Raw genomic sequence first — 11,464 nt, forward strand, 5'->3', positions numbered from 1 at the left:
CAGCCCAGATTAAATCCCTGGGGTCCATACTCAATCACGTACAGTTAAGCCAACGTTTGCCTGCTCCTCAAGCAGGCGCTTTTCTCGTCTGAGTTTGTGTTCGTGGCACAGAATTCTCTTTGGGTTTAAAACTTTAATAATAAATCATATTTTAGGAAAGCAGTACAGCTTCTGTACAAGGAAAGGCGTATTGCTTGCAGCTATTTGATTTCATGATTTAAAATTTCCTTTTTGCCCCCCCATTTTAATGTCAGCACTGAGGTATTTGCTAATGGGAGAACCAGCATATCATTAGATACTCGTCCTGATCTTCCTCCACCCAGTTTTGTCACCACCCAAAGCACAGGAGCAAGCCACAGCCTGCCCTGGCTAGCTTGAGGAGTTCCCTGCCTCAGGAAGTGATCAGATCACATCTCTGTCAGGATGTCTTGTCTTTTTGGGAATGAGAAATGCAGCTCCTGAGAAAAAAAAACAAAAAAAAAGGGCATGTGTTAAGTGCCAGAGAGAAGACACAGAACGAGTTGCACCTTGTTTCAAAACTCCTCCAACAGGCTTTGGCACTCTCTGATGAGTTAAAAGGACCAACCCCCGAAAGAGACCTGAGAAAAGCGTGCTGAGAGCGCATTTCTGGGAGGGAACAACCCTGCACGGAGAGGGTGCGGAGGTGCTAAGAATACCGCACTCTTTCTTCTGCATGCAGGGGTGGATGAACATGAGAGACTGCAACGGGCTGTCTTGCCTAGGCCTGGGAATATGTGCGTTGCTTTGGGCAGTGCTAATGGGAAACCCAGACTCGGCTGAACTCCTCAGTACACCTGCTCCACAGCAGGATGGGGTTTTATTTGCACATAGCACAAGAGGACTCATGTGGCAGCAGAGCCCACGAGCCAATACCGCCATACAAGTAGCAGATAATAAGCGGCGCTTCTTAAGTGCTCACCGTTGTCTGAATTTCCTGATGGCCCAGTGAAACCTCAGGCATCAAAATGTGATGGTGCGGGAGCCAGGACATAACACCCACCTCTCCCCAGGCGTGACCTGGCTGTAGAGCCCTGTCTGTGGTGCCACTGGCAGCGTGGTGCTCCTCTTGGTTGCGCAGTGCATGCGGTAGACAGGGGAGAGCAAGGTGCATGGCTCCTTAGCAGCAGGCAGGTTTGACTGGGTATATCAATGCTGCAGATTTGGAAATCTAACTGCTTTGTGCAAAAAACATGAAAACTTATGTTAACAGCTTTTATGCTCAGCAGGTTTACTCGAGCCATCTAGTCTGACCAAGTAAGAACTGCCACAGACATCAATTTTTGAGGCTGCCTTGGTGATTTTAAAATACGTTTTTTAATACTGACTTTACAAGACAAGGACGAGTAACAGAGAATCTATAACGTCTGATTAACCATTCCTTATTTCACACACTTTGCATAAATGGTAGCTTGCATTGCCCACGTGTCTACCCATCAGTTTTAGGTGGCTTGGTTTGCCTGCTGCCATGTGATAATCATGAAAGACACCAAGGCAGAGCAGAAACCAGAGGATTCATGAGTAGGACAAGGTCGCAAAGAAGTTGTGGAGGAGGAGATATGTTGTGAGGGGAGATAAGATGGAGCTGGGTAGAGGCACAGGGATATGTGACGTAGGCATAAAGTAAGATATACTCAACGCCAAAGGAGATTGGGAGATTCTTTGCTCCATTTTTCTGAAAGCTGCTTGTTCCACCCAGTATTCATCACAACTTCTGAAGGGCCAACAAGCTACAATGGTAGACAATGGGCAAGCATGTTCTCGCCATAAAACAGTGAAGCAATTCCTTTTGCAGAGTTCCTCGATGCTGAGACAAGCCCTTGTTCCTTACATCAGCTTTTGTTATCTGAACCTATCCCCTTTGTAATTGCACTAATTAATACCATTGCAAATCTCTTGATGTTTCTCATTTACAGAACACTCTTACCTTGTGTCTCACTGTGATGAGGTGAGGGTGAACCTGCTGTTTATGTCTTGATTCAAGTAGTCAGTTCCTCTGTTGGCAATGTCCTGTTAAGAGATGAAGTATGAAGTCAGCATGTCCACCAAAACACCAGCCCTGCCCGAGAACCCCCACCCAAATCTGTGTGCCCCACCAGGGTTTGTCTGTGCTCAGAGCCCTGTGGGGGTAACAAACACAGGGAGAGACAAGAGAAAACTCTGAGGAAATCAGAAGAGGGAATTGGTCCTGATTATGTTGATGATGGCTCTTTATCAGCTCATTTCTTGTAGTCTCCCACCTATCGGCATCAAAACTCTGCATGTTGTTTCCAGCTGAAGTAGATGTCTTCCTGAAAACTGAAGGATCTTTCCTGTAGTAATGAAATAAAAAACATTGACGTTACTGTTCCAGACTTTCACCAGGAGATACGGCTGCAGTCCAGTTTACAAATCTGGGTTCAGAATAACCTCCTAGAAGCCAGCAGAGTTGCTCCACCTTTAAGGCTGTCTCAAACTGAGTATTTCAGCGCATTTATGGCTGCCTTCTCATAATGATTGGAAGTGATGGCATGTAGATTTCCAAGTGTCCACTCAACTTTCTTAATTTTCTCTTTTTGTTTTAAAGTATATTCGGTGCTGTTCGAACTGGTGCTTATATGCTGTACATTTTGATGACCAAAGGCCTGAAGCAGTCAGTGTGTGACCAGAGTTTTTACATTGGACCTGTCAGCAAATTCTGGGCATATGCATTTGTGCTAAGCAAAGCACCCGAACTAGGTGAGTACCCACTCTGCCTTTCTCTCGCTATACATATTTAGAGCAGAAACGTCTGTGCAGGAAGCACAAGAAGCGTCTCAGTGCTGTCGAAACCCTGTTTTAGTCTTAGAAAATCTGAGTGAACAAAACCAACCCCAAACTCTGCAGGTTTTTGTCTCTAGAGATTTAAGTCCAGCTTGGCTGAAGTTAGAGCAATGTGCAGTTGGATAAGACCATTCCCAGCTCAGGAATAAACTACAGTGATTATACACAGCAGGGCAGTCGGGGTAAGAGCAGTCTGGTCCATACCTCTTCCTTAGCTACTCGTAGGCAAATACAAATAGCGTAACCAGCCGTCACTCAGCCTGTGGGTGCAGAAGTGAAGGGTGGGCTACAGCAGCTGTGTCAGCAAGAAGCTTTGAGTCAGGTTCTGCCTTGGTTTCTGCAGCATTCATCCATAAATACACATGTAGGCGTACAATTATGAACAGTAACATGCTTCCTCCCTAAACATTGAAAGCTGTGGCTGGCTGCTTCCTCCAAATAGAAACCAATTTCCCATAATATCTGTAGCTTTTCCAGCCCTGATTCTTATAAACTCCTGTCTCTCCAGCAACTTTTTTGCTAAGGATACTTATGATATACATGCCAAAGCCAGTCTGCGGGTGTTGTCATCCCGTGGCTTATTAGTGTAAGAAAAGATTGTTTTAATGGGAAGGAGGAGGCAGCAATTTAGCAGCCCTCCAGCTTTCATTTCAGAGGATGCACTTACTAAACCTCAAAGGGCTGCAGCACTCGTGTTCAGATGTACAGCAAAAAGAAGTCTTTACCTTTCAGCAGAGAATTTGATTCAGTAAATTACGGGATAGCAATTAATCGGCATAAAAACTGGAAAGAGACAGACACCAGTTGCCTTGCTGTGTCAGAGTCCCACCCATGATTTCCTGATGCTTAAATTAGTGCAAAACCACAGAAATTTATTTGCTAAAACTGGAAAACATCAGCTAGAACTGCACGGCAACAATAAATTGAATCTATGCTTGCTTATTAAAATGTGAGTGAACATCTTGCAGCTAATGAAGTAAACAGTAGCATTACAGCTTATTACAGACCTTGTGCAGACGGTGCAGTTTGGGTCCCACCCATCACTAATATTCATGATTTGGATTTCCTGGGATACATATGCATAGAAGTAAGTTCCTAGATGCAAATCTCAGGGATCTTTTTGGAAACACCGTGTCTATAACAATAGAAAACAAGTAACATACACGTCTCTCTCTTCTCTAATTGAGATGCTCGGTGCAATCATGAGATGCAGAAGGAAGAAAGCAGCAGGAAAGAGGAATAAAATTTACTTTTCTACAGTAGCAACATGAATTTGCAGAAAAGGATGTGCATTTCAACATAAACCAAATTTCTTTCTAGAAGCACTTTTTCCGGCAATTATGTTACATAGCTTTCAGTATTGTAGGTTGCATATGCAATAGCTTTTTGCATAGCGCCTCAGAAAGCTCTACGGAGTTTAACTGGGTTGTTTGCAGGTAGGCATTTGAATCGGAGGACTCTGTGCGGCTGCTTCCCTATCAAGCTACGTTTCTCTTCTAGTCACAGTATATAATGGACAGTCTCACAGTCAGAGATGATGCACGTACATCCACCTACCTCCCCTCAGACTTTCATGGATTATGTTTGCAGCAAAGGGCTACCAAGTAGACCTATGGAGGTTTCAAACAGGGGTTATCCACACAGGAAGATTTGGATACGTTGGTTTTGCAAAGATTGCATAAAGATTAGGAGGCAAGCTGTCTCTCGGATCAGACAGCCTCTCAAATCTTGAGTTGAGGTGGTTTTTCATAGAATCCTAGAATCATAGAATGGTTCGGGTCAGAAGGGACCTTAAAGGTCATCTAGTTCCAACCCCCCCTGCCATGGGCTTGGACACCTCCCACTAGACCAGGCTGCTCAGAGCCCCATCCAGCCTGGCCTTGAAACGTCCTTGAAATGGTCTTCATGCTCCAAAATAGTGTATTCTCCAGCAGCAACAGCAAAGGGGAGAGAGGACTGCAGTAATTATGTTTCATGTTCAATGTGTTTCTCATTTCCTCCCCTCCTTTTTTTTTTTTTTGTTTTTTTTTTGTTACAGGTGATACAATATTCATTATTCTTAGGAAACAGAAGCTCATCTTCTTACACTGGTACCATCACATTACTGTGTTACTTTATTCTTGGTATTCCTACAAGGACATGGTGGCTGGCGGTGGCTGGTTCATGACCATGAACTATGGAGTACACGCCGTTATGTACTCGTACTATGCCTTGCGGGCTGCTGGCTTCAGAGTCTCACGCAAGTTTGCCATGTTCATCACCTTGTCGCAGATCACTCAGATGTTGATCGGTTGCGTGATCAATTACCTGGTCTTCTCCTGGATGCAGCAGGGCCAGTGCCATTCCCACGTGCAGAACATCATCTGGTCCTCTCTCATGTACCTCAGCTACTTTGTGCTCTTCTGCCATTTTTTCTTTGAGGCCTATATTGGCAAAACCAGAAAAGAAAGGAAGGTTGACTAGTGGTAGAAACGAGAAGCCATAGCTCAGGGTCATCAAGAAAAACAAAATTATAAGAAAAGAAAATGGCACAAGGAAACACATATATGTATGGTGCAGCTAAAACTTGGCAGCTTAGGGAAAGTTAGCTTGGTTTAACCCAGTAAGTTTATGATCCTATCATGGTGAGGACTCACTGAATTCTACTCTATCTCAAAGGACTGCTGATGAAAGACAACTTCCTTCTTGTACCTGTCTGCTCTAGAAAAGAAAGGAGAAAAGAAAGAAGAGAAAAAAGAAAAGAAAAAAGGGAAGAAAAAAGAGAAGAAAAGAGAAAAGGAATAAAGTTGAGGGAAAAAGAAAGTACGTTACATAAGCAGTGTGTTTCCCCAGGGTGGAGGAGAGACTTTTATTTCCAAAAAAAAAAGTTCCTAAATCCTTTCTAATAATTTTTCAGCATTAAACTTGAACAAAACAAAGCAGAGAGGTGACAAAAAATACCTGTCTATGACAACAGTAAGATTGAAAAATTAAAATCTTTTCCATAGAAGGTCGGTACCTTTAGCCAAAACGAAACCCAAAAGGATGTTTCCTGAATGGGAAGTGGCTGAACTGCACACTGTGGTCACGAACGGAAAAGAGAAGAGATTGATTTCTCTGCTATGTACTCTGCTGGAGGAGCAGATCTGGGACGCAGAGTTGCCTCCCTCAGAAGGCGGAAAGGAGCAGTATTTTTACAAGAGTTTAATGTGAAAAGATGCACTGTTGCAATACATATCTCAGAGAGTGCATTTTCCAAGTGCATTTTTCAGTTAAACGCAAGGAATTTCTGCAGCAGGATAAGTCATAGAGGGTTAAATCAATCACTATTTGCAAAATTACCAGGGGCTAATAGCAGAGGGATGTTCAGGAAGGAGAGGGAGACAACTCCCCTCGTGTGATTTTTAGGAATTATCCGTTAATCTCAATTTAACCCGCAGCAACACTGAATTACATGGGAGAAATCGGAAGAAATGCTAGTTAGCGAGAAGAGAGTGATACATCTGCCCACTGTTTCCAGAACAGAGCCCTGTGGCACAATAGGGATTCTGTGTCTGTGTGGACACAAGGATACCTGCCTGGGTGGGAAGAGGCGGCAGGACTGCGCGACATTGGGTAACACTGTGCTTCTGCATCTGCCTCCCGGGCGGTGCAAAGATGTTCAAAGTGCCCTCCTCTGGTCATGTGGAGATACTACTACAAAACATACTTGGAATAGGTTTTTCTGGAGATTTGTATAGAAAAAAAAATTAGTCTAAACGGAGTAATTTTGCTGCAACAGCTTAACTCTAAAGTCCAGAGAGAATGATCTTTCATGAAATATATCTCTGTCTCTGCAGAATCTGTACTGTAACATCAGACTGACCACTTAAGAAGACCCTCTTTCTTCTCTGAAGTCAGCTACAGATATAAGGAGAAACGTATTTCACTCTGAACCTTAGAGAGTTAGTTGAGAACAGCCATATTCTTTCAAAGAGAAGTAGATTGCATTATCTGTGATATTCCAGTCCTTACAAAGCCAAATAAAATGTGTAAAAGTTCCTAGTATTTCAAAGACGCAAGTATGTAAACTTGATGTTAAATGTGTTAATGTAGTATTCTAAATTGTATCAGTTAGGTAGTTTAACTAAACAATTAGAAGAACTAGATCAACAAAATAGGGACTGCTGTTCTGCATAGGATATACACACACCTATAACTACACCCATAGACACATTCTGTGAATTGTCAACGAGAAAAAAAAGCCCAGTGGCAGAGAATCACGTTTCCTGGCTAATGCAAAAGATTGTCATTATCTTTCTTGCTTTAATTTGAGATTGTACAGTACAAAGGGTATTTTTTTTTAATTATCATTTCTAGCTTTAATTGTGCTGTCATTCATGAAACAGAGCTGCTTTAGTATCCTGTTAAGAGATGACAAGGGCTTTCGGTGTCTCATTATATACAAAAGAAAAACAAATAAAGTTACATTCCATGTTATGTCAATGGTCTTACAAATCAAAAAGCCTTTGCAGGCTAAAATCATAATTATAACAAGCAGAAAACGAGTTTACATTTGTGTTACTTAAGTTATTGATGTGCTGACGTTATTTTATGGTACACAACAAATAGCAAAATGTGATATGCAGTAATGAAGCTATGATATTCATGAATAGGACTACTGTATACATGGAAATATTAGACAAAACCAATTAAATGTGTAAACCATTTTGTTATACAGCTTGGGAGTAGATAATTATAATGCTGAATAAGCCTTTTTCCTCATGCTTAATTTTGCCCTGGCTAAGAAGCAAGTTAAGAAGATCAGTTTAGCGTGGAAAAGGCAAAATTAGAGTTGGCTGCAATTAGTTGAGAAGCATTGGTAGAAGCCCACCATGGTGCCATTTAGAGCCTCAGTCCCGTGTGTCTTAGGTCTCTCGAATAAAGCAAGAGGGGGTGGAAGCGGTCCGGTGTCTGGAGCTGAAGCTGGAGCAGAAATCTTGGACCCTGTGAAGTCAGTGGGGGCTTTGCTCTGCTTTGAACAGAGCCGGTGTGTCTGACTGCCTTTTATCTGGGCAGAGGGAAAGGACCCGCACACATCTCCTGCTGATTTGAGGCTAATGACCCGAAGGCCCCTTAAACTTTATCAATAAGAAGTGACACCGCACCACAGCCTAAGCTTAACACAGGCGGAAAACAGAGCGGGTTGCAACCAACCTACCGCGTTTTGTACGCCGTTTTCCCTAATTGCATAACAGAAGAACCCCCATGTCTGCGCGTGCTGGATGGCAAGGCTGGCAATGCCGACACTGACTTCAGCGGAGCAAGAATTTCACCCGCTCTTACCCCCATCCTCCCAAACCTTTGCACCATTCCCAGTGCCTGCTCCCGACGTTCCCGGGGCCGGGCAGGTGAGAGCTGCCTTCCTTGCTGCCTGGGAGGAACCAGCCCCAGCCACCTCCTCAAAAGGTGTGCCCCCGCCGGGCAGGGGGAGCGCGGCGCTGAATTCAGTGGGCGTCCTGGCGGGCGACGGGGCTGCAGGCAGGAATACGTGTAGGGAAGGGGTGGCAAGATCAGGCACGCGAGGGACAGTGGCGAATTAGGGTATGTTTATCGTCACGCTGGAAATTGGCTGTCACACTGCCGTTTGCTTCAGGAGATGACGCATCACACACGCATTTATACAGGTCCTGTGGCCCTGCTACACCATTGGGCTTTTCCTCTGAGATTTTCCACTAGAATCAAAGGTGGTAACTGTCATTAAAGAAACTGAGGATGAGACCAAAACCAGCTTACACTGTTTTTCTTTTTTTTCTTTTTCCTTCCTAAAACATGCACACGTGATATTTAGACATCACATTTAACCCACTCACATGTACTTAAACACTGAGCCAGTCAACCCTAATGTTATGACACCTCAAAAATACTCCAGCTGTTCAACCTACAAGCCACAAGATAGAAACACAGCTAATTGGGTCTTATTTATTTTCCTCATTTTGAGCCTTGGGGTCACACTTTCAAATTTTTCTGCCCACTCGCAGAACCCTTTTTTTCCTAATTATTTTAAATGAAGTTGTAATCCTGTTGGATTCTTATGCGCCATGGGGCACTCAAACTTTATATAAATTACCAAGCATTATGGGACCTCTGACAACCACCACAGATGCTTGAAATGCTGTTATTCACTATTAAAGTCAGGAAAGTTACACTGGGGTTAAGGTCAGTCTGCCAGGGCCGAAGTCTGTGTTTTATGTTTTGATGCATTAATCCGATGTACTGAAATAAAACCAGAAAGGTCGGTATGGATTTGTGCTTAGGCAGCTGCGAGCAGAATTTGGCTCTTCCTGAACGCTACTTCTGTGTAGTGAACACTTTAAGGAAAATATTTTCAACTAGTTAGTGGAAGAAGAAAAACTTGGGTAATTTTGGAGCCTCGTAAATTGTGCCTGTGATGAGAAGGAAACCCCTCGTGCTTAGAGACCTTCTGTAACTCGGAGTCACAAATGATTTATGTCTGGGCTCACTGATAACACCCAACTAAACGTGTCTGGCTCCAACAGAGACCTCTCACCAGAATCTCACAGTAAACTAATACAAGCTTTTACTTACAAGATAAGGGCGAAAGCACGCAAAAGGAATCAGTCAAAAGAGCCAAAAGAGCTAGTGGGAATAAAGTATTGAGCACAAGTTGCAGGAGAGACAAGGAGGGAGAAGATCTATTCCATACCCAGGAGAAAGTATTTCCAGGCTGAACGCTTGCTCCTTCCGAAGATGCAGCAAGGCAAAGCGGGAGGAGGCTGGGCTGCGCAGTGCTGGCTGCCCAGGACGGGCTGGCTGCTGGAATCAGGCTTCCTGCGGAAGTTAATTACGCAGTGGCTCCCCGAGTGCGAGCGTGGGTCTGTGGATTGGTTTGGTGGCGCATCTGTGGTCTAATAACTTGTGAACTTCAAGGCCTGGGTGTATTTCATTTTTCCTTTCCTGAAAGTAAAAACCTGGGACAACGTTTTAGTTGCGAGCAATGGTACCTCAGGGATCAATATTCAGGTGGTTTTCAGGCAACAAAGAGCATAAAACACCAATTGTCGTGACTGTAAACAGCAGCCTTTGTAAGCAGTGCCAGATATAAGGTATTAGCGCAGTAATATTTCTAGTAGTTGTAGTCCATCCTGTACTTCAGAACCAGTAACAGAAGTATAATGTGTTTGTAGGCAAATCCTAAATACAGGCATACTTCAAGTAATAAAAATGGCCTTGATCGAGGAAGAAATCAAAGCAAATTGCAGACAACACTGCGTAAGTTCAAGGACTTGGTCCAATGCCTGCTGAAAGTGAGATCGTTGGTGAGATGACCGGTGACTTCAGTGAGCTTTGCGTCAGCCCCCTGTGGCCCAGGCGCAGAGAGCGATGCAAGACCTGGATCCCCTTCTTCTTTACTTAGTGGTGACATGAGCCACGCGGGGCATCGCTCAGGCACTGACACGGGTCTCTGGTCATATTTTCCAGCCTCGCGTCAATGAGCCCTCTAAAAGGGAAGAATCGTTAGTAGAGTTCTACTGTTTTATTTCAATACGTTTTCCATTCCATTTATTTTACCAAAAGCAATCCAAAGGACAAGTCCCCGATCCTGCTGTCGTAAACGCCCTGTTGCGGTCAGTGCAGCTGTACGTGGGCACAGAAACGTTTTGCTTACAGGGGTGAAGGCGGGATCGGTGCCTTGTTACAGGCTTAATTTCTAGCAGAGCAAACACCACGGGGTAGGATTTGATTTCTTAAATTAAACCAACTGTACCAACACAAATAAGATCGGATCTGCACAAGAACTCGACAGCTAAGGGGAACCAGGGCCCTCCCCAGTACGTCATAAAGCTCAATAAAATGCTGCATGAAGTGGGGTTAGAGTGTATTTCCCAATGGGTATAAAAATAATACTCCCCTGAAACAGTGACCTTCCTGAGAAGTCTCACTTCTGTCCAGTCCTGGACAGCTTCAAACAGGCCTGTCTGCTGAAAAAACACAGCTCTGATTGACTTATCTGCTTTCTCAAAAGAGCCACTACATGCTTTAGGCTTTTTGGAGCCTTAAAGCTCAAGTTAGATTTATATTCAGAAAAAAACAACCTTAAATATGTGTACAGTAACTAGGAGAGAATAGTATGAGAAATATCTTTATTTTACCATTTTCAAATGGCTATTTCACTACATAAAAGGAAGTTTTTATTTTTATTTTTTTGGGGTATATTGATATTCCAAATAAAATTTTAACTTTTGGTTCAAAATGAAGTCTGTCTCTGTGTTTTATTGATCTATAACATCCATTTCGTTCTCTATGCTACCAACAAGCCCAGCTATTGAAAGAGAGAAGCGCTTCTCCAGCTGTGAGACTACAGCGTGGCTACTCCGTCTTTCATATTTTTGTGTACCATGTAGAAGCATTATATGGGGTTTTTCCTTTGTGTGTATGTGTGCACATGCATCTGTATGATACAACTGCGTATCGTACAGATAATTGGTGCTTGGATGTCCTGTTTCTACACGCTTGCACTTTGGAAATCCTAATCTCTGCATCTCTGTCAAGAAACAAAATCCCTGTCCATCGTGATACCTTCTGAGTGGGGGGGACCGTGCAAATGCAGCAGCGCTCGCCAGCGAGCCCAGCCGGCACTGTCGTACAGCTCCCGATGGCACTG

At 43.7% G+C, this 11,464-nt stretch overlaps 1 protein-coding gene and 1 long non-coding RNA gene across 3 annotated transcripts in view; one reads left to right on the forward strand and one right to left on the reverse strand.

Annotated features, from left to right (window-relative positions):
* ELOVL6 (ELOVL fatty acid elongase 6) overlaps positions 1–7,552 on the forward strand; it is a 76,745-nt gene extending 69,193 nt beyond the window's left edge. Inside the window, exons 3-4 of the mRNA XM_063335816.1 lie at positions 2,585–2,736; positions 4,859–7,552. Of these exons, the coding sequence (XP_063191886.1) occupies positions 2,585–2,736; positions 4,859–5,283 (577 nt within the window). The 3' untranslated portion in view covers positions 5,284–7,552. The remainder of the gene's footprint in view (positions 1–2,584; positions 2,737–4,858) is intronic.
* On the reverse strand, positions 175–4,848 carry LOC134516020 (uncharacterized). 2 transcript variants are annotated; one of them, XR_010071204.1, is made up of 4 exons: positions 3,828–4,848; positions 1,946–2,330; positions 1,022–1,196; positions 175–458 (listed from the first exon to the last, which is right to left on the reverse strand). It is a non-coding gene; the product is annotated as an uncharacterized LOC134516020 (long non-coding RNA). The 2 variants fall into 2 exon arrangements; XR_010071203.1 differs by lacking the exon at positions 175–458 and having other exon boundaries at positions 680–1,196.
* Positions 7,553–11,464: the final 3,912 nt, after the last annotated feature.

The sequence above is a fragment of the Chroicocephalus ridibundus genome, chromosome 5, assembly GCF_963924245.1.
Source record: "Chroicocephalus ridibundus chromosome 5, bChrRid1.1, whole genome shotgun sequence".
Classification (NCBI taxonomy): domain Eukaryota; kingdom Metazoa; phylum Chordata; class Aves; order Charadriiformes; family Laridae; genus Chroicocephalus; species Chroicocephalus ridibundus.